Source organism: Corapipo altera, unplaced genomic scaffold (genome assembly GCF_003945725.1).
Source record: "Corapipo altera isolate COAL_440 unplaced genomic scaffold, ASM394572v1 268, whole genome shotgun sequence".
Taxonomy (NCBI): Eukaryota; Metazoa; Chordata; class Aves; order Passeriformes; family Pipridae; genus Corapipo; species Corapipo altera.
The window spans coordinates 6,187,319-6,215,218 of record NW_020884901.1 but is presented as its reverse complement, the minus strand read 5'-3'; the positions used below and the strand labels follow the sequence as shown (position 1 = coordinate 6,215,218).

General features: G+C 47.7%; 1 protein-coding gene across 6 annotated transcripts; it reads right to left on the bottom strand.

Annotated features, from left to right (window-relative positions):
* Positions 1 to 690: 690 nt before the first annotated feature.
* Positions 691 to 27,533, bottom strand: SLC25A25 (solute carrier family 25 member 25). 6 transcript variants are annotated; one of them, XM_027650363.1, is made up of 11 exons: positions 23,302 to 23,504; positions 7,655 to 7,781; positions 7,487 to 7,574; positions 7,014 to 7,049; positions 6,616 to 6,727; positions 5,765 to 5,923; positions 4,876 to 5,028; positions 4,658 to 4,765; positions 4,259 to 4,426; positions 3,638 to 3,788; positions 691 to 3,224 (listed from the first exon to the last, which is right to left on the bottom strand). In XM_027650363.1, the coding sequence occupies exons 1-11, from the start codon at positions 23,329 to 23,331 to the stop codon at positions 3,040 to 3,042; spliced, it is 1,317 nt and encodes a 438-aa protein (XP_027506164.1). In that variant the 5' UTR covers positions 23,332 to 23,504; the 3' UTR covers positions 691 to 3,039. The 6 variants fall into 6 exon arrangements, with proteins under 6 accessions (XP_027506164.1, XP_027506159.1, XP_027506162.1 ...); XM_027650358.1 differs by lacking the exon at positions 23,302 to 23,504 and adding an exon at positions 15,948 to 16,194; XM_027650361.1 differs by lacking the exon at positions 23,302 to 23,504 and adding an exon at positions 10,218 to 11,376.
* Positions 27,534 to 27,900: the final 367 nt, after the last annotated feature.

Genomic DNA, 27,900 nt, shown 5'->3' with positions numbered 1-27,900 from the left:
CTGGGGTAGGAGAGGGCAGGGGTGCTGAGGGGATGCTGGGAGCAGCCTTGAGCGCTGCGGTCCAAGAGTGCATCAATAACAGTCTCAGCTGACTGAAGCTGACACTGCTGGAGAGCTCAGGTTACAAGGACCCAGACTTTATGAGTGGATTTATAGCTGAATAAAAGCCTTGAATTACAGTCAGAGACATAAGGAACCAACAAATCCAGTCTGGCCCCCGCAGAAAGTTTTGTTAACCAAATCAGAGGCCACCTGCACTACCAGCCATGGCTCCTGAATGACCTTCAGGGTTAGCTCCTGGTTGGGTTGTTATTTAAGAAAAAAATTGTACAAAGCCTTTATTTTGAGAACCCTGTAAGCCAGGTTCTTCAAAGGGGATAATTGGACTGCAGAGCTTTCAATTTTTCTGGGAAATTTACTTCTCTGAACAGAGTGTTATGGATACTGCAGAGATGAGCAAAGTCCAGCAACACTCAGAGACAGGTAAACAGTGTCTGAACATCCCTGACTCATCACCACCAGCATTAGCTTGGTCTTGCTGTCTTTGCATTTAAGAATTCTGTCCTCCCAGGTCCTCAAAGGGAGAATCTTTCCCAGTGTTGGTGACCTTGGTGAGAATTATCCCAGGAAAAGTCTGGCCACAAACAACATCACTAAACCATATCAGGAAAGAGATGCAGACACACAGTATCTCTTTAACAGACCTTTATTAGCAGACTGTTCCCTACATGAAGAATCCGAGTTAGATTTGCATTATAACAATTTGTGGTTACAGCTACAAAGATGGTTGTCATTTTGCATTGATTTTTGCATTCTGATATTCATATTCTCATTAGGCCACACTGGTAGGAAGGAACCACTGCAGAATTTGTGACAGGTCTCAGGAAGAGGGGGGTGGAAAAAAATCATCACTAATCCAGATTGGTTAGATTTCCAAGAGGCTGCTATTGACAGCACTGAGAGTTAAGGCATAGCCTCACCTGGGAGACTCTCCATGAACCACCAAAATCTGTCCAAAAAAAAAGCAGCTGCTGAGTGCTAGCAAATCCTTCTCCAGTTTCTCACACACATCTCCACAGTGTCCTCCTGCATGTGATGAGCACTCACTCAGCAGCAGGGTCTTCTGATTCAGCCTCAAAGCACTGATTCAGCTCATGTCCAAGTGCAAGTTTCCTTCCACCTCTCTGGAAATGTGTATTGTCTTTAGTCCCTGAGATTTCTCTCCTCCCCCCTCACCTAAAAATTCCCCAAATTGCTCTTAGTTAGCTGTTGTGACATCCAACATACACAGACCTTCTACTTCCCAACTTCAGCCATCCACCCAAAGCCTTTCAGCCATGCACAGAGGCAATTCCAAACTAAGGCAAGCCTCACAGTGCACCCTCTCCCCAAGCTTCTGCTTCCTCACCTGCTCCCTTCTCTCCTATGGCTTCTTGCTACAGAATTTCTCTGGGCTGAGGTCCTCCAGCAACAACCCCAGATGTGGGAAAGGCAGCTCAAGCCCCACAGGGAAGGTACATGAGTGACTTTAGGTCCCTCCCCACGACTCAGCTGTGTGTGATGTGAGAGAACTAATAGAGAACTTTTTAAAACAGGAGAAATATAAGCACAGTAACAATATTTAAACAAGTCTATAAAAATAGTCTGACATAACTCTGTTCAAATAAATACAAAATAAATATGCTTTAAGCAGTAAAACAGTGGAATGCAACGCTGGTCCATTTTGCCCAAAATGAAAAGTTGAATGAGGATCTTCCAGGCCTCAGAAGCCAGATCCTATTAACTAAAGCAGCCCATAATGCAGTCAGAGAAATTTTAAAGCCATCTCTTTCCCTTAGCCTTGTGAAAAGCACCCTTTGAAAGACAAGCAAGCATGTCTTCAGGACTGAAAGCTCACCTCTCCCAGTGACAACCAGCCCCTCTCCCTAACACCCCTTCCCACAGCGGACATTCCTGACTTGGGGCACCCACGGAAACCTGAACATCCATCTACCAAGAGGTCTAAAGAGAGAAATAGCAGCGTAGGCACGGGGTTTGGAAAAGGCCCAACAGCTCTCCTTGGCACCAGGCAGAATGGAATTGAGAGGTCCATGCAACGCTGCACAGGGGCTCTCACGTCGTGCTGGGAGCACAACTGCACAGGAGCTGTGAAATATCGTGTTTGTTCACTAAAGCCATGCATCACGGTGCCGGTCAGCCCAGGGCCCTCCTGCCTTCCCCTTCCCAAGCCCCTGCTGAGTATAAGACAAGCCAATCCCGGCATGCAAAGGATACAGGCATGCAGGCTCTAGTCTGCTGCTTCTGTTAGTAAGTGCATCTTGTTAGTGGGTTTATGAGACACACTTAAACCTATAAAAAATAAATAATTCTAATTCTTCATCAGGCTGGCTTAAGCAACCTTCAGCCTGACTGGATAAACCACTGCCCACCAGCCCTCCAAACCAGTATAGATCAAAATTACATTTCATGTCAAGTCTTGGAAGCAGAACATGAATGTCTCCTACCCAAAGGAATATTTGTAAACATTATAACAAGCCCGGTGTGGCAGCAGCTCCTACACAAGGTTTGTACAAATTTAAACAATGGGTAGGAAGTTAAACAACTGAATGGAAAAAGCAGCTCTCTGAATGGAAAAAGAAGCTCTTTCAGCAAGTCAGAAGGTGCTCATCTGTAGGCAAACAGCTCTGTACAGGCAACAGGCTGAGAGCAGACCTGTAACCCAGATCTTTGCTACTCTGTCATACTGCTGGGAACTGACCTCAGCAACTCCTGCCCTAAGATTCTCTCAGGAGTTCACCTCCTGGTCTCCCAAAGGCCCAACAAAAAGGACCACGTGATGGTTTATGTGGAGCTCTGAGTAGCAAGATGGCAAAAGACACCAGATCCTCCCCTCCCCCTTACTGACTCACAAACAATCTGGGATTTCACAGCTTTGCTTAGTCAGCTTAGTGTCGACACATTCACAGAATGAGAGATGGCTTATACGTCTTGGGATTGCATCCCAAGATTTCAGAGTTCCAAGTCCTCAGCATCTCCTGGTCACCGTGAATCCACGCCCAGAGTCATCTTCAAGTTCTCATACACCACGTAGCTGATGCTCACAGCTGGGATCACCTTCATGAAGTTCGGCGCCAGACCCCGGTAAAGCCCAAACGCTCCCTCTGTCTTCAGGATGTGTTTGAACAGTCCCCTCATTGTCACCTCGGGAGCACCCTCCACTGAAGCTGCAACAGGGAAAGACACAATAAATAATGCAGCCCAGGTGGTGAAAACATGTTAAGAGCAGTTCTGGGTCACATGCTTCCAGATGTTCACAGAGCAAAGGTGCTTTGTGGGGGACAACATTAACTTCTCAGCACACCATGGCCATGCTGCACATCACCACTATTTTCTCAAACTGCTGTACAGACACCCTTAGCCAAAACTCCTGACCTAAGCAAAACAGAACCTCTGTCCTGGAAGTCCTTGGCCCCAGTTGTTGAAGGGCAGCACAAAGTCCACTTGCAGCATCACAAACAGCCCACGGCTCAGCTGCACGGGCCCAGCTGAGGTTGTTGTCACAATATTTACACTAGAGAACCTTTACCCTGCTTAGAAACCATGTCAGGAGTTCCCACTGCTCCCAGTAAATTCTCACCTTGGGCCTGCATGCGTGTCCTCACGAGAGCCAGTGGGTAACTGGCAAGCTGTCCACAGGTACTGGAGATGGTGCCACAGGCCAGCAGGACAAAGACCCCGGGGTCGGCACTGTTGACGGCATAGCGTTGCAACCAGGTGTTCTTTAGTGTCTGGAAGGAACAAGCCCAAAGTTAGCAATGAAGAAACAATCAAAAGAATATCACGTTTCATAAAAGATCCAGCTTAAAGGCCCAGGAAGCTACGTGCAAGCTCAGCCAGAAGCACAGGGCTTCTCAAATCTTTTTAAGCTTCTGCTACTGTAGTGCCCCAGGAAAATCCCTTTTTTAGTTTCCTGCTGCAATTTTCTCAAGAAAAGAAACAAGTGACCATGCACGATGTTGACTATGGTTTATGAAGTAGAATCATTGTATTGGATTATCTTTTAGGCCATTTGGGGTAAAAAAAAGAAATCCATTTGTGCCCCATAAGGCTGATCAGGAAAGCCTTGATAAATTACTTATAGTCCTGTAGTGACTGACAGGTGTGACAGTGATAAAGCCACACAAGCAGCACAGCCCTATAACAAGTATAATACATAATGTAACATAATATAATAACTTTTAGTTTGAAGGGTTCATACCTCATAGACTGCCAGGTCAATACCAGCGTATGGAATGATTCCCAGCATGTTGGGGATGTAGCCTTTGTAGAAGGCAGACATTCCTTCCTTTGTGAGGATGTTTTTGGCACAGTCCAACATGCCCGAATACTGTCCTGTCTTCCTTAGAGCCATCCGTGTTTTCAGAACCTGGGAGACAAGAATAAATAGCATGAAGGCCTAAAGGAGAATCAGCAGGAGACAAACGTACAGACAATGTCATTAAGAGCACAGAGAGCCAGGACAACAGCAGTGTCCTGACAGCAGCACTTGATATCACCTCCAAGAACTCATCAATTATCACAGTGCTGGTGTTCTATGCACATTTTCCCATCCCTGCCCTTGCCACAAGCCCCCCTGGGCTGGGCTATCCTTCCTCACCTCCATGGGGTAGATGCTGCTCTGAGCAATGGCCCCAGCCAGAGAACCAGCCAACAGCCGCTCGTGGATCCTCAGCATCTCCTGGTCAGTACCAATGAACCGCTTGATCTGCAGAAGCCAGAACAGACAGACATTGAGGCTCCGTGACTTATCTCAATCACCTCCTTCTTCTAAGACTGTCCTTCTGCAGCCAGACTTGTCTGTGCCCTTCCACTCACCTGCTCATAGGCCATGAACTTGATGGCCGATTCGGGTGCGATCTTGAGCACGTTGATGCCGTTCCCTCGCCACAGTGACCTCGGCCCACCCTCCCGGATCATCTGAGTGAACCCGCCGATGATGCACATGTTGTTACTGCGGGAGGCATGGACCTGGGAGAGAGAAGCAAGCCTGGATTAGTTCCAGTCCCCATTACGACAGCCCTACGTTTTTCCGTAATCCAGGGACAAAAGGGCGCTTTTTTATTTATCCAGAGATTTGCCAAGGCTTTAATCCCTCCCAGATAACTACTACAATGGGAAAGCAAGATTCTTTTCTTTTTTGCCAAGTCTACCATTAACTAACGAATCTAATCAATATCTCCCCTCTGGAATGGGAGGAAAGGTTAAATAGGCTGGTTTTTTCCCATACCTAACTTAAGATCAACTACCCATCAACTTCTCAGCTGTTTCACAAGCAGGTGCAGTGACAAAGCAGGCTAAAATCAAGATCTTCTAACTCTTTTCTAATATTGAGTACAAGCTCTGCCAACTGAACACCACATCCACTTCAACTCTCATGGCCTCAGGGGCCTCTCAACTGAACACAGGACTTGAACTTGTTTCACCAAACCCCAGCTTTTCCACAAAGCTGTCTAACTACTGACAGTTTTCACATGTCTACCTCTCAAAAGATTCTCTGTATTTTTTCTAGTCAATGAAGAATAACTTTTTAACATGGCTTCAATCACTCAAATAATCCAAAACGCTTTCAAAAATGGCAATTTAAGAGGTTAACCCTGGCCACAGTGCTGTATTGTGCTGATGAACATTATCATCTCCTAGGCATCCATGAATATTAAAGGAATCTGCTCAGGTATTCAAACAAAGTGGAACTGCTCCATCATACCTGCATGAGCACTTTCAAGCGGTCCAAGGGAGCTGTACAGGTTCTGGACACGGCACCTGCACCTCCACCTGCAACCAGATGTCTCCACCACATCCCTGTCTGCCTCTCTTCCACTGTGAACTCATCAGGGACAGTCAAGTTCTCTCCTACATCAAAGATCTGCAAAAGTAGAAGGTGTTGAGAAATGCTTCATTGGCCAGTGATTTTGCCAAAGTTTTACTGCTCTTTGTCAGTGCAAAGTGTTGAAGTTCTGGATATGCTTATTCCAAGTCAGCAGCTTATCTACAGCCGTTAACTGCTGTGTCTGGCCACAGGAGCTGCCACTGCTACACAACATGTCACAGGAGGAAGATTTCTGTCCAAGAACCTGGCAACTGCTGAACATTTGTCTGCATCAAAATACCATGGATCGTGGTTAGGAACAAACCAACCAGCTGCAGGCAGCTGCACGGCAAAAAGGCTGGACCTTTCTGGAATCTTCCAAGCTTGCAGCCAGTTAAGCCTCATTACCTACTATTCACACACAGAAATATCTCCAGGAAGGATGGCTGCCTGTGGAATCAGTTTCTAGTTTTAACAGGTCCTGAACCGGTCAGGGCTGGTCAGTGGCAGGAGCTCTCAGAGCTGCCAAGAGAACACCCTCACCTCCCTGAAGAATGTGCAGTTATCACTTGTGCCTCCAGCTGTGCCAGTGATAGGTGGCAAGACCACAGGACAGGAAGCAATTGAGCTTCCAGGGCTACAGGGCAGCTATGAACCATGAAGAGAAAGATAGGGACTGTGATAGCAGCTCCTGGGGAACAAGAAGCTGGGCAAAGACCAAGACTTGCTGCAGAGGAACTATTTCTTACCGTGGAGTGCTTCCAGTACAGGATGATTTCAGGAATGTTCTCCACTGGGTGCAGCAGGTGATAGTCTCGCCACTCATTCCAGTCAATTGTCATCGTCCCATTTTTGTCCATGCTAAAAAGATTTATCATCAGATGAGTACAGGGTCCCACTGGGTGACAAATTCCTCCTCCCCTTCCCTTTGATTATTCAGGCTTACACCAAAAAAAGCTTTGCAAAGCAACTACTAAGAGACTTCTAAAGAGACACAAGACAAGGCTAGGAAATCTTCTATTCACCAGACAGAGAGGGCTCTCTTTCCTCCCCTCTCTCTCCCTTCTAACCAGCCCACAGCAGTAGTTGGACCCCCTCTTATCAAAGTTAAAGACATAACTAACACTAAAGGGAAAATTATACTTACTAGGTGACAGGACCCCAGAAGTGTCCCGTCCTTATTCTGACACACAGGCAAACAGACAGAGGGAAGGTAGCAGAGGAAAAAAAGAGGAAAAAACAGCACAAATAAGTGGTTGTTAACATGTTAGTGCCACATGCATAAAGCACTCGGCATTTCCAAAGAGCAACTGCACGGTCCCTCTCCAAAGCAGCAAGCTCAGGGCAGCAGGACAATCAGACAGGGATGCAAATAGCTCAGATACAAGCACTACCCCTCAACAGGTCAGGGAGAGACTCTGACAGTAACTCTCCATAAAGCATTATGACTTTATTATGTCAATTTATGGGGGAAAATCAAAATTAAAAGTAAAAGGAAAAAAGGGAGGAGCTGAAGTAATTGGAAAGTGTGTACAGGGTAAAAAGAGATAGGTGTTCCACATCCCTACATTTCTTTCTAATCCCCTCAACACAAAACAGAAAAAACAATGGAATCTTCACCTCTTGAGTATTTTCTCAGCCTGCTGTTCAGAGATCTTGACTCCCAGGTCCCGCAGTGACTGTACAATCTCCTGGGCGTCGATGCGGCCTGCAAAGATCAGCCAGTGAGCTCAGGTACATGTATGACAAGCTAACACAGGCACTTAGTCCATTCATCAGCATACTTACCATCATTCTTTTTATCCAAACTCTTGAAGACCAGTCTCAGCTTCTTTTCATGGTCTTGGAGATAGTGAACAAATTCCTCGAAATCCAGCTGTCCATCCAGGTCCTTGTCTCCAGCCTTCACAATTTTCTGTTCAGAAAACAGTAAAAACCTGTCAGTCCCTTTGTTCATTCAGACAGGTCAGCCCTTTCTTCTACCATATTTAAAGATCTTTTCCTCCAGAAAGTCAACAACAGAATTATAATTCCTCAAAGAAATTTGAGCAAAGCAGTAGCGTAGAAAAGTCACCTGATTCCAACTGTCTTCCAAAGTTCACTACACAGGCATGATGCCTCATGCTTTTATCAGGGACATGCTGCTAGTGTAGTGTGTCCAATCTCAGGACTGTATCTTAACACCTTACAAAGCCCTTGTGAAGGTTCTTGAACTAAGTATGAGGCAACAGATTTGCATTAAAAGTGAATCACAGAACTCGAGGTAATAAAAAAAAAACTGAACAGAAGGAATTTCTTGCCTGCTACGATCCTTAGAGAAGTAAGCTCCCTCTGGCAATAACTAATTCCAACCAGCAAAAGCCTGTCCAGCTCTAGTGAACACAGTCAAAGATAAAAACCCCTGTGAACTGGTTTAGGCACCCTGAAGCTATTTGCTTTAATTACACAAGTTTCCATGAGATGCATATAGAGCAAGAAAAGGTTCTTAGTAGGACAAAACTAAAATCAAGATCAAACTGTGCCAGACATCTAGGACAGGGTAAATGACTAATTAACTCACTGCAGCATGAGGCAACAGCCCATGGACTGCCCTATGTAAGGGCATATGGCTGCATGACAGGAGAGGTGATCTCCAGACTGCAAGAATGTGGCTCAGGGAGTTCCTATTTCCCTTCTTGTTCAGTCACTTGCCTTTGACAGCTTTTAAGTCTTTTTCAACATCAATCAGTGAGCAACACTAAATGAAGTATGATTCAGTCCACTGCATCACCCAAAGTTTTGTTTCAATGCTTGTAACATTTATGTTAAGAGCAAATAGGTTGTCAAGGAAGCTCTGAGCTGAGATCAAACACTGGGTTAACCCTCCATTCACCAATATTTCGTTCAATATTCAGGCTTCAAAGGTAATAGGCAAACCTAAGCTTACTGTGGTATCTCCTCACTCTATGACCACCAGTCCCCTTCATAAGCCTTAAGTCTTTGTTTCAATGCCATTTTAAATTACTTCAATACTAAATAATTTGCTATTAAAACTCTCTCACCCACCAAGTCCTGTCTCTTTAGCCTTAATGCTATGAGGATTATTCCTAATCACTTTCTGAACCTTAAATAAGAAAGCGCTGTCCCAGCTGCCCTGACCTTCGAGGTATGCCCAGTATTCCCAACCTGCCATTTATCATATGACTGTTGTAAAGTTCAGATATGACCTCACATTCAACTTGTGGGCTAAATATAGACCAACACCCCTTGCCTGTCAGCACACTGGGCTTGAACAGCTGAATCAGGGCTTCCCCTCTTACTGGCAACCCCCAAACAGTTGACAGGCATTAATAATTCGGAGGCCCCGTAAGAGAGATGTGACTGTGCAACTGCTCCTGCTCTCTCAGCACACCCTAACAACCGCAGAGAGGTGCCAGGAGTGATCAGAGACCACAGGCAATAAAAGCTTTGCTCTGCTCACCTTCCTCCCCCACAGTCACAGAGCAAAACCACCGTAGGCCTGATCGACAGTAACCCACAACACACGTGGGTTACTTCTCCAGAGATGTGAACAAATATCTGCCTGCAGCTCTTCGCCCTTAACAGCAAATATGAAATCTGGTCACTGACAGCTATTTTGGCCACAGAAGTTCCTGTGGTCACCTGCACAGTCACAGCCCCTGCAGTGCTGTGGGACCTTACACATTTCCCAGCTTCCAGCATCCCATCTATGTCTCTGCACAAAGGTATAAAAAGCCTCCCCAGCTTTGCTGATCAATAATCAGCTCTCTGGGCTTACAGTCTGGTCATGAAAAAGAAGTAGCGACAAGATGGATTTAGTGCATCTCCCTTCCAAAGAAAAAGGTTCTTGCACAACCTCCCTCAGCTCAGCCCACCCACCTCTGGCTGAGTCACTCACAGGGACCCGCTCTCCTGCTCACAGCACAAACCTGCTCTCCTTCACCAGCTTGAGCTGACACTACATTACACACCTCCTGTCAGAAGGGAGGCAGGACGCAAGAAGAAGGAAAAGGAAGAGGATGTGGAAACGTATCTGAGCAGACCAGTTGAAGCAGAAGACTGTAATTTGGAAAACCCCTTTCTCTATTTAACTCACATCAAATCAGCTGGTTCAAACAGTCTTGGAGGCACCGAGATCTCACCCAATTCAGAACAAAAGAATGAGAAAGAAAAAATCCACTCTACGCTGCTTCAGCAATCCCTGCCAAGGGCCACGAGAAGTGTGTCCATGCTGTACTCAGTTATTACAACAGAGTCATCACAGACTTCTCCCCCTTCCAATCAGCCACTCGGGGTGCAGAGACCACCCTTCCATCACTCCCTCCCTCCCATTCCTCCCTCGGGGCCATACCTGCTTCCACTGGCGGTAGGTGGAGAACTCCTGGGAAGGAATGAAGAGGCTGAGGCGGAAGATGGATTTGAGTTCGGCCGGCAGCCCCTTCGACTCAAAGTATTCAAACTCCGTCTCCCCGAGCACCGGCACGTACAGACAGAGGCAGAGCATCTTTCTGAGCCCCAGACTCAGCTGCCCTGCTCAGACCCACCGGGAAGGAAGGGAAGTAAAACTGAATGATTCCCCTCAGCTAATTTCAGTGCGTAGTGGAAAGGAAATACCAGCAAGTCTCATGACACATGCCTATGAGCGAGGCTGGCTCCGGTGGGATTGGCTGCACAAGCCCTGCCCTTCTACTTAAAAGGGAAGCCGGGGCTGTACAGTCCCACCCATCTGACACAGAGCAGCCATGTGAGCTGCTCCCATTGCTCAACACCTGACTCCCATTAACCCAGAACCCTTACATCACACTCACCGCCAGTTAACTCTTACTGGGTGTCCCTCTTAGCTCAAGAGGCTTTGGCCAAGGGCCAGGACACTCACTTGCTGTTCCTGACATCCCCATCAGTCTTTCCTGATCCTGTTCTCGCCTCTGTGGTGATTTATACAGGCAGCACAGTAAGGATCAGTCTTGACCATAACCTTTCCCACCATGCAACATAGGAGAACTCTCACTGTCTTCCAGAAAGTTCTTCTAAAACACATTAACAGCAGGATGCCAGCCACTTACTGCCTTCATACACGTTTAGGATATCCAGCTTAAGCAACAGTCTTGAAATTCCACTTTTACAAGGTTACTTTGCTCTACCAGAGTTGATTGGCTTTGTTGCAAGTTCTCCTAAAACCACTTGTGTCAGCTAGGAAAAGGCAACCCCTGCACACCAAGATCTCTCCCCTCTGCAGCACTCCAGTGTTACTAACACAGCAGCAATAAAGCCTGTGGAGGTTTGTCATTGTGCCAAATACACAGAAAAATCACCCAAATCAAGGGCAGGCTTCAAAACAGCCCCAGCTGTTTCTAAGCCTCCTAGCTAAGCATCCACACAGCAGTTACACCAGCTTAATATTTTCCCTCCTCTTCCGACCACAATTAAACATTGCAGTCAGATCTGTGCTAAGAGAAGTGGCACGGGCAGAACAACATTTTCCAGCTTCTACCCTTGACAATTTAACTGCTTTGCAAGCGAGTTCCTGAGGTCTCATTAGGAGCAAGCCAGGCTGGAGGGAGCGTGGCACAAGCACCATTTAATGCAGATATAATTACAGGTTTCTGAGCATTTAGTGGAGTTTGATGTATGGGATAACACCAAGCTCACCAGAGAGAGTACCAGAGTGTAACAACGCCGCTCAGGACAGAATTACTGATTGCTAATGTGAATTGTAAAATAAAGTTATAGTCTTGATATTTATCAGAGAGAAGCTATCACACAGAGAAGATGCAGAAAGCCACAGCCCATAACCCAAACTCTAATCCTGTCTGCACCAGAAGTAACACAGTGTGTTTGCTGAACTGGTTCAAGCCAGCCCAGATAACAGCTTTCGCCACCACTGCGGACACAACAACATTTTCTGGTGTTTGCTGTGTTCAAACAGCCTGTTTGGCAGAGCAAAGTCCAACCAGCACTCCCCTCCTCAGGCCCCCATGCACAGGGGGCTCTTACGTCTTTACCGTGGTATTTTGTTCTTTAAAGCAAAGCCAAGGTCTGTAATGAGTTGTTTGTGGAGCTGCATGTCAATCACACAAACTGGGAATATTTAATCTGGGGCTTTATTTCAAGGATTTTTTTTTTTTTTAAAGCTTAATGGATCATGACCCACAGGGACTCAGTACCCTTGAGAATTGTGGCCTACAGTCTCCTCTGCCCTCCCTTGGGCACCTCACCAACCATGGCACCACTGCCATGTTACCTAACCAGGCTTAACCTGCTCCCTGCTGACGTCTCTCCACACGAAAACAAGATCTTCTCAGGGACTCCAGATCCTCTTAAAGATCAGCTGCAGCAGCTCACTGCATGCACGCCAACAGCACACCCCAGCCTTCCCACCACTCTCACTGCAAGCAGCACCCCAATGCTACATCCCCCCCACTGACCAGCAACAAACACCTTCAGCAGCCTGACCAAGGAGAGCAGAGCAGCTCCCCCCCAGCAACAGGTACTAAGTGAACAAATCCAACTCAGATTTGCTCCACAAAGCCTCAAGATCCTCAGCAGTCCTTCCCACGAGTTGCCAAGCATCACTATAATAGCTGCTTGGCAGCTCAGTTGCTATGCCAACATGATGCAGATTTTCCTAAGGAACTCTGTTTGGAGTTGGCAGCTAGAGACAAAAGGCAAAATCGGCACATTTTAGGAAAAAAAGCCCTACTACCTACGTCATAGGAAAGGAGAAAGCTAATGAGGTTAAAGCTGATTTTAAGCAGGGTATTAATTACAGGACAGCAAGCTAAGAAGGAGAGACAGATTACGAATGAAGTTTATACCAGCAATTCAGGTTATAATGACAAAGGGAGCTTAAACAAGCATTAAGAAGTTTTTAGATTTCACCTAAAAAAATCCTGGTAAAGCTGGAAGTACTCAAAAGCCAGGCAGCTCTCCAAGGCTGCAGGGATCAGCACTTCTGGGACATTAGCATGGGGTCACTGCCCAAGTCTTAGCACACACAGAGCTGGTCCTGCTCCCCCAGCCCCTGTGGGCAGCACACCCAGCCCAGGGCTTCAGGCATGAGCTACGGACAGTACATCCCTCATTAGCACTGTCTATTCCTGATCAAACCAAGGACAGGGCACAGAGCACCAAATAAGGTCACTCCTCCCTGATACTTCTTCCAGCCACCAGTTCTGCCAATGAAGCCATTTTTGGGTGATGTAGAGCCAGCCTGGCTGATATCCTCTCCTAAAGGGAGCAGTATCTGGGTTTGTCTACCTTCACAGCTCACTGTTCTTGTCATCGAGGAAGCTGCCAACTCATTTTCATTTTATTTATAGGATTTGGTTCTTCTTTAAATCTGCAGGAGTTACCAGTTTCCATACCCTGCCATTCCAACACTAACCTTTCCAAGTAATTTGTACTCTTCTAGGCATCTGCTTCATCACTGATTTACTACATCAGCTCCAGAACGTACCTCCCAAAGGATGGAAAGATGCAGCCATACAAGGAGCAGCAAAGTATGCTGTTTAATTTTGAATTTACTTTGCTAAAAAAAAAGTCTCTAAAAATATCAAGTGCCAGCGAGCGTCACAGTCACATAACATCCTCCTTCAGAGGCAAAACAGCTTCCTGGGCCCCAGCCCTATTTCTCGAAGGTTTCACTGGGTTCTGCTGACTTGGTCTCCTCTAATTTCTAGAAACTAGCTTATAATTAATTGGACAGTACAGAAAGTCCTCAAAAACACAGAGAGTATGAAGGAGGGGAGTTAATAATTTAAGAGACCCCAGGAGAGTAAAGAGGTGCAGCCAGCCAAAACTTTGCAAAGGAAAGGACAGAGACCAGGGACAGCAGACAACACTACGCAGTCTTTGACACAAAGGTAACCAGGACAGGTGACCTGTTCCACTGACAACATGCAGATCCAAAGTTACAAGTCCAGATAGTGACATCAGGGGCAGATTATACGTCTCTCCTGTGTACACACATCCGGGGCAAACACAACACAGCAGCAATCAGTATTTTCTTTCACGTTTGCAGAAACAGCCTCATGTTGAAATCGTTACCTTCAGGTAAGGTTCTGAGGAGAAACACACCAATGACAAGTGGAGATTGAAGAGCCAAGGCCAGGAAGCCCCTCCTCTCAAGTTTATTGATACATGGCAATTCCTTAACACCAGCATCAGGTGTCGTATTTTTTGTGTTTTTAGCAAATAGGTAGTTACAGGTGTTTTTACAAAACAAAGTGGCCTACCAGACAAGAGACTGCTCCCAAGGTCACAGCCAGCCAGTGGCAGAGAACAAAAGCCCCCACATCTTCTATAAACACCAAATAATACTGTTTGCTCACAGTGGTTTATTATCTCTCCCTAAGGCTGTCTGAGACTTTTCCCAACACTTCTCCTTCAGACAGGTAATTAGAACACTGATATCTGATCAAGCACAAACAAGTCATTGCAGCTTAACAAGTTGCTGTCCATCAGCAGAGCCACAGTGGCTGGATGCAGCATTAGCCGGCCTGAACTACAAGGTAAAACATATCTGCATAATCCTCAACAGAACAGCTTTACACTGTGTTTTACTTTACAATCAGGGCAGGCTAAAATTACACAATCACAACCTCCTGGTAGATGGGCAGTTACTTCCTAAGATGCAACAACTCCATTTTACCACATCTTTATCCTCCAGGTATTTCTCCATTAGCCAATTTTAGGGTTCCTATGCAGTAAAACTTCCCAGGGTCACACAGGAAAGAGGAGATTGGTATCAGCTTTCAGAGAAAGCTTAATTTCTAGGTGTGAACAGATGGACTCTCCCTGACTGAGGGACTATTGTTCCCTAGAAGACACCAGAGATTTTCAGCCCTACACTTGCAAGGCTTTCATCACAAGCTACTTCAGTTCAGAGCCTCTGTCCTTCTTCAACCTCTGTGCACCAAAGTCCTCCTCTTCTCAGGACGCGCATGCTCCTTTTTTGGAAGGAGATGCACAGTGCTAACTGCTAAGGATAGACATGAAGGCAAAAGTCCCTGCAGATTTTTCAGTCTGATTCAAGCAGGGAGTGGCTTCTGCTCCCCAGAATGAGAAATGCCGTCCTGTTTCCATTCAAAACAGCAGCAGGATAGATATTAAGCTCCTCTACAACTTAAACCTGTACGTCCCCCATTTTAAAAAGAAACCTTGCAGCAACAACCACACCTGATTCCCTGTCAAATAAGCTGGATCCTGAAAGTCACACACCCCTGCAAGCCCTTCAGCATCATCCCCAGCTCTACCTCTAGCAGGGGTTATGCCCAAATCGTTCTCCCCTAATCCCAGGTCACACCCTTGGTCTTAAACCACATGTAGTCAGAGCTGACTGCACCATCCTCAGGGGAGACGGACAGCATTCCCTCCCCATCCTAACAAACCAGAACTGCAGTCGGCCAGCACTGTGCTGGAAGCCCCAGCACTAAACTAAGCAGCTTTTGTTCACCTCCCCCCAGACAAAGCCTCACCATTTATTCTTTGCCAACTGTGCACCCCCACCATCTCCCTGCTCTCCCACCCCCTGGGAACTTCCCATCCTCACGCAGATTTTAGTCTCTCCCTTATACCACCCGCTCCCCAGAGACAGGCTTTACTCTCTTCCGGGCTGTGCTGTTCAGATAATGCAGCCAGTTACTCATTTGCCCAGCACATGCAAGTTTTACCAGAGGCTTGCCAAATTACCAGAGACTGACTCAGGATCATTTTAGGATCTATCCGATCCGTTGCCGGTCTCCAGTGCAGGGGTGGGACTCACCACTAACCTGCATTATCATTCCCTGTCCTCTCAGTCATGTTGCTAAGGAACCCTGGAGACCCCACACACTCCTTCTTGCCCCTAAACAGCATTTTTTGCCCACTTAGAACATCATGTTTGGAAGGTTAGATCACCTCCTCTCTTCGGTCATTCCCCTGCCCCCCCTTCCTTTCTAACAGGCACACCCTTTTTCCTGTCCCTCTCCCCCCTCCCCAAATTCACACACACACTCCAATTGCAACAGCCCTTCTCCCACAGACCACACACTCGGCTGTCATGTGCACCAACCCCTCCTCAGGCCCCTGGATGTCCCATTACCTTTGGAAAATGCTCTGCGGGTCCAACCACCAGTAGGATAGTTGGTCTCCTTTCAGTGGGATCAGTCCCTCTGTCCTGTGTCTTCCCCAACATCTTTGGCCCTTTCTCCCCGGGGCCTGGAAGTGGGGTGGTGTTTCTGGCCTCATCCTCTTTTTCATCTGCAGGACCTTGGCATATGGCCCTGGGAAGGAAGCTAGACAGAAAATGCCACAGGGTCTGCAGCATTGCTGCTCCAGAGAGCATCCCGGGCAGGGAAACCCTGCGCGCTCGGGAGCTGCCCGCTGCCAAGGATGATGTGACTGCACTACCAAGCACCCCCAAGACGGGAATCGGCACAGCAGCCAGCGGGGAGGTTCAACCCAGCGACTCCACAGGCTCAGAATTCTTTACAGACCGCTCCTGCAGACGCTTCCTGCCTTTTGAAATTGCTGCTACTGCAGTCGTGCCTGGCCTGACAAGCAGCTCATTGTACCAGAGCCTCAGAAATCTGATGGCAACAGACAAAGCACAAGCCCCCTTGGCAAGGAGACGCCGAGAGACGCTGAGCTTTGGAGACGGCTTGGACTGAGAAGCCGAGACGCTGCGCTCAGGAGGCAAAGCTAAAGATGAGCTTCTCAGAGCTGCCAATGGAGCGGCGCGTCCCGGCTCGGGAGCGGGGAGGCTGAGCAGCGATGCTGAGCACCCGGGCTGCGTCCCCACTGCAGCAGTGCCCAGCCAATCCTCGCTCCCAACGCTGCGGAGCTCCGGAGCACGGCAGCGCGCGCAGCCGGCCGGGAGCGCGCCCCGGGCCGCCCGCACGGGAGCGCGCCCGCGGGCACGGAGGGCAGCCGGGTACCCAACCCGAGCGTGGAACACGCGGCCCCGAGGGAACGGGATGGGCCGAGGGATGTGTGTACCCGCGTCTGCAGCCTCGGCTGCGGCTCTTTGTTAGGGCGGCAGATGGTTGTGCGGAGAGAAGCCGGCTTTGCCCAGCCACGGCCGCATTAACCTCCAACTGCACTCTCTGTCGCTCCCTGGTCTATTATAGTCTCATCCGAGCCTACAATAGCTCTTTGGTGCCGCATTGTGCTGCTTCCCTTGGCGCCCAGCGCAGCACAGCGACGCGCCCACACAGCGTTTACGGCCATTCATCTGTGCAGGAGCTGCGCTTAAACCAGCGGCGCTTACCCGGACAGGCCCAGCTCTGCTGGACGAGCCCCGAACCACCCAGCCAAGCCTAGGACCAGCCAGAGCAGGACTACGAGTAGATATCAATATATAGGCACAGATACCAATATATTCCCTGGATTTCTGCAAGAAATGCCACGTTTTCCTCTCTGCTGCCCCAGCAGCAATTGCTCCTCCACTGGTGAGGACACTGGTCTCCCACCACAAGAGTCAACCCACTCTGGAGGAACCCAGCAGCATTTTCCATCTTACTTGGTATTCCCAGGTTCTATGCATCCACAGACAGAGGGCACTGCATGCCTCACTTCCAAACTATTATGACTTTTCCATAAGTTTGGGGGTTTTAACATGCAGGGAAATGAGTACAGATCACAGCTTCCATCACTCAGGGCTCCCTACCCACCGTAGCAAAGCAAGATCCACGGGGAGCAAAGGACGTCAGTTTTCAGCTTTTAACTTTTGAAACTGATAGACTGCAGCACACTTCTGTTATACAGATATTAGATGTGAAATTAAGATCCAAAATCTGGAAGGTCTGCAAGCTTTAAGTAGCCAATCTGCAAATAAAGGAAAAACGCTAAACATCACGTTTGGCAACTTGCTAAAGTTGAATTCCTGTAACCGACCTGAGTAATGGAAAAAGTGAGAGACAAGTACATAGCAGACATCACATTAAAAAAGAATTCTTTTGCAAATACACCAGAATTACTTAGGAAGAAAAAAATGCTCTTTAATCACAAGGTCTACAAAGAGTACGCAACAAAGTTTTTTATCTTAAAACTTGACACGTGCCAAAAACTAACCACATAGAAAAAAATTTTAAAAATTCAGAGGCAGTAACACTGGGAAGGGGGTGTGGGAAAAGCCCTGCCCCTCTCCAAGGAATGGCACAGTCCAGCTCTAGTTGGGATGCAGTCAGAAGCCCAGGCAGAAAAGACTGAGGAATTCTTGTCATGCTTCGATTATCTTGAGCTGCTGCCAGTCATCACAACTACAAGCACAAAAGTTAAACTGCTTTCTAACACGAAGTGAATCAGATCCTTTAAGATGACATTTGAAAGTTTTTAATGCTCTCAAGCCAGAAGAACAAAGCAGATTTTCTGAACTGGGCAAGGTTCTTCAAAATCAGCTCCCATTAGCCTAAGGCTGTGGTTTCACAAGCAGCTGTGAGCTAATCTGAAGCTGACTGCCACTAAAACAAGTCATCTCACACATCCACATAAACCCTGCGCTTACCCTGCTCCCCTGCTCCTCTCACAACCTCATTAAACCAGCCAAAAATTACAGAGCTTTCTGCTGGGATAACCAGTTGAGGCTACTCATGGATGGGGTCCAAAAAAGTGTGGAAAGGGCATCCAAGCTGCCTGTGGCTGCAGGCAAACTGCCCCACCACTCACAGAGCTACAAGCCACGATACAGAAGGCAAAGCACCCATGTGGGACTTGAGATTTGTCCTCTGTGGTCACTTAATACTTACGAGGTCCCATTAAACAGCTGATGTTACCTGACACTACTGCAATTGTTGCCCTGCAACAGTATTAATGTAAGTGGTGTGTGCACAGCAGGGATCCCATCTTCCTTTGCTCATGCAGAGATTTCATAGGAAAATAATAATTTGTGCAAGAAATTACATGCCTGGGGTGCAATTATAGCAGAAGCTCAGCAATGCTTCCTTGGCCTCTGTCCTCACTAAAGGAAACCTCAGAGGAATTCTGCCACCACACTAATTCACACAGCTCCTTGAGAACAGACAGACTTTTCTAATCATATTTAGGAAAAAAAATTATTTTACCAAGTGGGAAATTTTATTAGGTCAGAATAATAAACCTCGTAACAGCAGGATGATTATAGCTAGAGGCAAGACAACTGCTCTCCTACAGGGAATTTGTAGGGAATTATTACCCTACCAACACCACCACAAAGCCAATCATTCACACAAGAGAAAAGATGCAATAAATACTGTGAGTCCAGCCTGAAGGGTGACACAAAGGAACATACGAGGAGCAAGAATTCACTTTTTCAAGAAATCATGAACACCTAGGACACAGTAAAACAACCTTCCCAACCTCAGCTTCATTAGGAGACAGGCAGCCCTCCAACTCCAGCTGTTTGCATGATCCAAACCTGGGATTTAAGGCAGAAAAGCAGGAGAGCTGATCTGAACACTGGCTCTTGGCCAGCACACCAGTCACTGGGGACAGAAGGCGCCTGTGGCAGCTGGCCTGGGAGTCCTACACACCAAAATGGATAGTCATTAGATAGCCTGAGGAGACACCAACAATAAAGTTCTGTAATCTACCCAAATGGAGACAAAACAGAAGGGAAAGAGCAAGAGAGTGATGTGTTTTGCTCAATTAAAACTATTTTCCTTAGTACCACAAGCTGTCAGAGGGAGATTTTGTTTAAGCCACAAATCCAAGTTATGTTGTATCTTCTTCGACCACATCATCAGGCTACATCTCAGTACCTGTTAAGTCTAAAACTCCAGTTTTCAGACAGGCCTTTTCCAGGCTGGTAGTACCAGACAGAAATTCAGACTTTTGCTTTAAGATGGCTTCTAGAAGCCTTTTTTGAGTAAATGCACAGCATTTTCCCACAAGCACATGAGCCTCGTCACCGACGAAGAGCTAACGTGAAAAATGTGAGAGGGAGGGCAAAAAGAGAAGGGGGCAGATGGAAGGGAGCTGTGCTGGGAGCAGTGACCCTTCTCCTCCTCAGCACAGAAAGAGCTGGCACTGCAGTCCCAGTTCCTCAGGTGACCCTGCAGGAACCATCTGTGACTCACCTCCTTTGGGAGCTCTCCTGGAAGCACCCCAAGGAGCACTGCTGCCCTCAAGTGTGTGTCTGTGTCACCCACAGACAGCACCCAGCCCCACAGCTGGGATGGACCACCATGACTCTACCAGTTACCTCTTATCTTCTCAAATGGAATTTCTGAAAGAGGAAAACATTGAATACTTCAGACTTTTTAGAGAGCCAAAGTTAAGCCTGCAAGGTGCTTCTTAAGACACAAAATCTAAATGTCTTGGCCACTGCTGCTTAAATAATTAAACTGTCTGGTGACATTCAAGTAGGTTCATATATTAAGGTGACACAGCATAGCTCAGGGAACACTACAAAGAAACCCAGGTCACCTCATTACAGGAACCCTGGCACAAGCAATTAACTATCCTAGCTGATACATTCAGGCATCCAGGGGCCACAGCCAAGTACAGAAATACAGACAGAGCTGAACAAGGAGGGGGAACACACAGCCATTGCCCAGAACAGCAAGTTACACCAAGGTCGTATTATATGAGGAACAGGGATAGACCAACAGACTAAGGGCATCCTTAGTACTCCAGAATTAGAAAATTAACTTCTTGCTGCACCAGACAATTAAGCAGGAAAAGACCTAGTGAGAAATGATGGCCCTGCAGCAGCCCAGGCCCAGGCTTGCCCTCACACAGTTCTCCTCAGGCTAAACCATGTAGGTTCACATACCAAACAGCTTTGCCTTTCCAAGCAGCTCATGATCTAAAAATTTCAACAATTTCTCTTAGAGCAGAATTCCCCACTATAAGCCACTCTAGCTGCCAGAAGCTCCCCTGCAGCTCCCAACATGAGCTGGAAAAACTAAGACATCTCTGCTGTCTCCCCACATGGACACCACTTATCACAGCTACACTTCTCCAACCGAGACAAAGACCGGGCCGTCATTAAACCGTGCTCATGTCCCACATTCAGGGGGACAAATATAGCCATAGGACATGAACAAGAACAAAGACTCATTTACCATTTGCTACAAGTAGGTCTGTAGGAAAAAACTCCCTCCCCCTTCTCCTCCTCCCTCCGTGATACAACATATCATGTTGTACTGTGTGCAGCTGAGAGCACAGGGCTGCAGCACCATCATTTTTTAGGGCTCTCAAACAGGACACCAAGTCCTTATTATGATTTTGATGTCATTTTATTAACACTTATCATCAACCATTTAAGGGTTCTGTTCAATATTAAACCAGATTCATTTAAAAATAAAAATTAAAAGAAACAATAAGTATCCTGAAGTCTGGAGTTTTTCTACCTGCTGTTATCTCAGTAATCTGACAACTCCCTGAGAGGTGGGGGTTGACTTCTTCTCCCAGGCAACCAGGGACAGGACAAGTGGAAATGGCCACAAGCTGTGCCAGGGGAGGCTCAGGCTGGACATCAGGAAGAATTTCTTCACTGAAAGGGAGGTCAGGCACTGGAAGGGGTTGCCCAGGGAGGTGGAGTCCCCGTCCCTGGAGATGTTCAAGACACAACTCGACATGGCAGTCAATGCTAAAGTTTAGTTAAAGCAGTGGTGTTTGTCAAAGATTAAACTTAATCTTGCAGGCCTTTTCCAACATTAATGATTCTAATAATCCAGTTGTATGAGAATAAGGAGACATTTCCACTACTTACCAAGGTATTGAGCTCTGGTCACTAAAGAATGGCCCACAGAACACAGGTTAAAAGACCAAAGCACTGCTGCATATTCTACACAGGCACATTCAGCTGCCTTGGATCAGTTTTGTTGTCTCATTTCACTCACTGGGGTTCCTACAGGCATTCACTTCCCTCCAGGGTTCAGAACAACCTGCAGGAAGCGACACTGCGAGGCCACACCGGTGACATGCAGGATGCCTTTCTAGAAGAGACACTCTTACACAACACTGACATTTAAAACTTATGTGCTCCAGTCAAAGTGGCACCTACATCTCCCAAAGGTCAGCCAGCTTCCTTCAGTCGTTTGCACCGCGAAAACAGGACAAAGGTTTCTTCTAAATAAACCTGAGAACCACCAGGATTCTCCAGTTTGCTGCAAGGCTGGACAAAAACAATCCTGGAAGAACAAACATCCCTCAAGTTATGTACCTGGTCCTGTACGTACATGAACATGAAGCAACACTTGCCTACTCTGTAATTTTGTTTGTTTGTTTATATGCAAGGGAAACATGCGGGAGCAAGTTTCTCTTGTATGTATTTGCAACTAAAAATTGGCTTCTGACCTCCCCTTGAACACGGGGTGAACACACACTGCCCATTTCATACATAAATCATACCAAGGCAGGGCTGATGGCCAGAGATCCAGACTGAGAAAAGACTTTCACCATGAGAAGACTCTCACCATGACGGTGTGAGATTCCCTGCTCTCCAGCCCCTCCCTCCTCCTGCTGTCCCTGCAGGACCTCTGGCAGCAGGGTGCCAGCCCTTGTCCCCTGACATTCCCTGTCCCAATGCACCCTTGGCCCAAGGCTCTCACTGTAGGCCAAGGCTATTTATAACCAACACTGAGCCCACAAGTTTCTCTTGTGCTAAAGCCAACCCCTGTATTTCTTCTCAAAGCCTTTTCAGCAGCTGTCAAGAACTCAACGTGATTGATTACAAGAAGTTCATTTGCGTCATTAGCCTAAATCAGAGAAGGTAACAGGACCCAAAATTCACACCAACTCATCCACTCACCATAGATCTGAAAGTTTTATCTACAATTAAATCACTGACCTACAGTTCTGCTCTTGCACAAGTGCATGAGAACAGGGCCTCCATCAAACCACACATTTCATAATTTACAAAGAGCAGCAACAGGCCTCTGGTCCCTACAGACCCACAAAATATGATCTATTGTGCTTATTATTTTAATAAACATTATTCATAAATGTGTGTGGAGTTAATTAACGTGGTTTTGAAAGCAGTTTCATCCTGTGTTAAACTGGTTCATGGTATCCACATTTGTCCTTTGGGATTAGTAAGGGGATGGGTGGATGAGAAGCTGTTAGCAAATAACTGGTGAAAGCAGCAGGAGGAAGGGTATCAACTGGAATTTCAATCTGTAACAGTGCTTCGCTTGTCTGATACCACCTTGTGTTGCTCAGTCCTTCAGGATGAATTACAAAAGCCTGGCTAAAAGCTCTACAACTGCCCCAGCAGGATTCAAGACACACAAACCAGGAAGATGTAAAAATGCATATAGGTTTGGAGTTGTATTGTGAGATCTAAATGTATTTAGGTTTGGAGAGATATTCCAATCCAGATTATGGAACTGTATTAGAATTCTGCTCTTTTTATCATAAACAGGCTTCTGTTACACAATAAAAACTCAGGTCCTGCAATTCCAGATGGCTGTGAATGGGAAACAGGTGAAAGCATGACACAGGAAAGAGTCCCTGCTCCTTTTGCCCCTTAGAGCTGCTGAGAATTCCAGTACATTGTGCATGGTGCAACACGGAGTACTCAAAAGTTCTGGAGAGTCAAACAGTTACAGAAATAAAGAGCCTGAAAGGAAGAATTAAATGACCTCATGACAGAAGATAAAGTATTGATCAGAAACAAGATTAAATATTTTTATGCTTGCAACTGCTACAGTAGAAGGAATTTCCCAATCCATCCATGGAAGTACTTGCGAAAGAACTAACTGATCTGTTATCCCAGAATGGCACGTGTACAGCTGGAAGAGTCCACGGACACACTTAAAAAGCCAAGTTGTTCAGAGGAAAGGCCTAAAGCAAACAGAACAGTTTGCAGTGTGGCTTTGCTTCTTTGGTACGTGGGAAAAGGGAACAACAGAACTTGTTGTCTGGACAGCCAGAACCTTGAGATGAAAGAGGAGATACCAGGCTAAGAAAGAAGTGATGAAAGATTTCAGCAGAATGGGAGCTGATGTAGTTTCCCATGGGGAAGCTGATAGCAAGGGAGCAAAAGGCAGTCACATATATTAACCTGGGAGAGGAAAATATCACAAGGCCAAGGAGGATATCATCATTAGGGCAGAGCAACAGGACACTTGGAACTGAAAAGGGACAAGGGTCACGTGTGCTCTGTTTCTTGCAGTGGAGAGAACTAGTCCAGCAGAAGATGCTCAGCACCACCACACAAGAGGCAGCTGCAGACAAAGTTCACCACTTCAGTGTGTCTCTAGGCAGCTGTGACTGATTCCACCAGTTCAGACTGTCTGGAACTTCAGCAGCAGAGATGAGTTTTTAGAATGGCACTCCAGCCCTGCAGTTAATCAGGATCAGTAGGAAAACAGTTATATTAGCAAACACACAAATATTACCATTACGCATTCTTTCAACAATAGGACATCTCCAGATACAGAGCAGAAAACACAGTTCTGGCTCAACTATCCATATTTCCATTAAGTGCATATTTCCTGTTCCATACATCTATATAAAAGTCAGAAAGCAGCAGTAACAGGACACTGACCATTCCAGAAGTAGACAGAATTTAGCAGTAAAAGACTATCCCTTTACACAGTAGAACAAGAACAGCTGTAAAAAAATTCTTCACATTGTTATTACCACTTTACTGCCCAAGCAAAGTGAAGTATGTGGATTGCTTCATGCTGGCCAGTGCAAACAAACATTTCGTTACAAGGCTCACTGGTCTGGCACACTGTATTTGTCAAACAGTTTAAAGATAACAGCATGGGTTAAAAAAAAAAAAAAAAGAAGAAAGCACCGTTTACATAAGCAAATTCCACCTCAGGGGACATCTGAGTACAACCCCTTCTCTCCCCCACCACAGAAGGCCACCTCTAAAACAGAAGGCAGCAATTTTCCAAGAATGCCACAAAGGGTTTTATCTCAGCAAGCACTCTGAAGCAGTGAGGGAGCCAAAATATTGCTCATTTTCTTTTCGAGTTCAGCCCAAAACTTATTGTTACCACAAAGGACCTTCAGCCTACTGACGCAGGGAGATTAGGAGCTCGCAGCTGAGATTGGTGATAACCTCACATTACCAGCCCAGTGTTTTCTCCATCTGCTCCCAAAACGTTGGAAGGCAACTCCCGTATCAACTGTGCTGCTGAATGGAAGGAAAAATAAAATGCACCAAGTAATTTACTAATCACAGGCAATCCATGTGATTTATGCCTGAACTGGGCTCCAAACACCATGGCCCGATACATCAAAAAGGTTTTTTATCTTGATTAAGCACTTTTCTTGAGCGTGACCTCACATTAGTTAAGCATCGAGGTGCCATAATTAGCTAAGGATGGAGCAGAAAAAAGACTGACTTATTAATAGAACTGCCTGGGAAACAGGAAGTTTATTTGATTTTCCTAAGAACCGCACCAGGCGGAAGTTTTCCAGCCGGCTCTCTGAGGGCTGTTCCCACATTTTTAACTGGAACTAGAGAGTTTTGGACTCTGCATCCTCGTTCTTTCTCAAAGGATGGGTTTTACCCTGCTAAGGGGGTGCTCTGCCATATGAACAGGGCTTTGCAAACTCTAAGTGGTTTGGGTTGGAGAGAGAGCATTCAGTTCCAGCTCCCTGCCATGGGCAGGGACACCTTTCACCAGACCAGGCTGCTCAGAGCTCCACCCAACCTGGCCTTGGACACTTCCAGGGATGGGGCAGTCCTCACACTATTCATCTAACCAGCCACTTCCCATGCAGAGGAAGAGGAGGAAGCAAAGGGCTGAGGAACAATACTGACAGACAAGGGCTTCAGCAGAAAGACAGGATTGTTAAGCAGCATCCAGCCAGCGCTTCCCTTCCACAGCGAGTTCCAGTCCCCGCAGAACGGTTCCTCTCTGCCGCTCCCACGGCGTGGAAAGCAAAGAAACTTCTCTGCTGGGAAGCAAAAACGCAGTTTGTTTTTAAGGTGCTTCCTCCCTGGGCTGGAGAATGTCAGGCTGGATCAAGTAACGTGCACGGGAAGAGCAGGGAATGCAAACCCAGGCGGGCATGTGGGCGTGACACAGAACATTCTGGGAGGTGAGGGAGTTTTGCCAGGGGTAAGGGATTGTACCCCAGGGATGGCAGCAGGTCAGTGTCACAGGGCATGCACGGGTGATTGATGTGGTACAGTCAGATTTCAGTGCTAAAATTTACCCAGCAGAAAATCATCATGGCAGTCATGTTAATTTTAGAAACTAAACCACTCACGAGACCACAGTGCCAAGGAATTTTCATATTTTACAGCAGCAACCAAAGAGAAACGTTAGAAGCTAAGGTGTTGGAAATTCAAAGTTAGAGAGGAACTAGAAACTCTAGAAAGGATGGGCATATGCAGATAAAGCACTCAAACTGAGGCGCCACTCCCAGAACAGGGAGAGAATATGAAATGTCACTTGAATTAAATATCTTTTCAGTGACTCAGAAGTTAAACTCTTCTTCCTTCCTGCAGGACTTAGGCACTGTGTCGTGGCACATCCCTGGCTGCACTCATGTGTTTATCTCCCATCCTCACATGATACTGAGCTTTTTTTATGGCCCTGCACATAGACTACAAAAGACTCGGCAGGGACAAACTGCAGCACTGAGGACAAGCCTATTGCTCTGATTAACAGACATGTAAATAGCACTAATTATGGTTAAATAGAGGACAATCATGTTGAACCTTGGAGCCCAGAACCCTCAGTGTACACAGAGCGGTGTGACCACAAAGGGCTTCTGATACTGAAAGAGAAAGCCAGTGCTGCACGTTTTTTTTCTTTTTATACACTCCATGTGCAAACTGTACAGCACAGCAGACTCCCTACACTTCAAGATACTTCCAACCCCTTCAAACAAACGAGTCTGGCGTGCATAAGCCACCTTGAGCAAACCTGAGTAGCAACACTGTGCCAGACGGACTCATGTGAGGAAACGCGGTGATGCAATAAAATTCCGGACTGCAGGAACCCCTTCTAAAGGATCTTTTACTAGTTTAAGTCAGCATGCAAGCTGCCCTGTCCTCGGACCTGGAGAAAGGCCATTTCCTTTATGTTTTTCTTCCTGTCCAAGCAACAAGTTTTCAACCTTATTAACTGCGGGCAGTTAATACCGTACGTGCCTGCAGGGAGCGAGCAAACCGACTCCTCCGGGCTCAGCGTGCAGGTCGGCAGGGTCGCTTCGAGGCGAGTACCCAGAGGTGCCTCCCCGCTCCGTGGGGAGCGGAGCAGCGCCGTCACATCACACAGGGAATGTCCCATCTCGGTCAGGGCACACGCCGGTAACGGAAAGCGGCTGCTGCCGTGCCCCGCGCAGGAGCCCCCGCTGCCTCGGACAGGCACAGCTGGAGGGTCTCCAGAGCCACTCTCCGCTCCCGAGACCCCCACGGAGCCGAGGGGGCAGCCCGACCCTCCCTCTCCCCCGGACCGCGGCACCAGAGCCCGTCCAGCCCCCGCCGCCCGCCGCTCACCAGCAGGTCCAACTCGGAGCGCTGCAGCCCGAGGCGGCCCAGCCCCACGGCCAGGTCGTGGATGCAGAGCGCGCCGTCGCGGTTCACGTCGAGCTTTTGGAACAGCGCGCGGAGCCGCCGCTCCTGCTCGGAGGCCTCGCACAGCGACCGCCCGCAGGACCCGCCGCTGCCGCCGCTGCTCCCTCCGCCCTCTGCCGGCGGTGCTTGCGGGGACCCGCAGGGGCAGAGGACACCGCTGACCACGGGGGAGGCGAGGGAGCGCCGCGCCCCCGGCATGACCCCGCCGGCACCGAGTCCCGAACGCCGCCCACCCCTCACGCCGGGGAACCGGCAAATGGCGCCGCTTCCGCCTTCGCGCCACGCGCCGCGGCCGCCACGTGACGCCTCGCGCCGCCCAATCACAGCGCCCGCCGAGTCCCTCGGGCCACGCCCTCCTCGCGCCAGGCGGGGCGTGACGTCACGGGAGACGCCTTCGCCTCCGCCAATCGGGAGGAGGCGCCGCGGCGTGTCTTGTGTGTGGCACCGGGGGGGCGGTGCCAGCGCGCGGACCAGGCTGCGATTGGCTGAGCCGCCGGGGGAAGGCGGGGATAAGGCGAGAGCGTCTCCAATCAGACGGAGAGCCGGGGGGAGCAGTTTGAGTGTGACGGGCGTGGGGCGC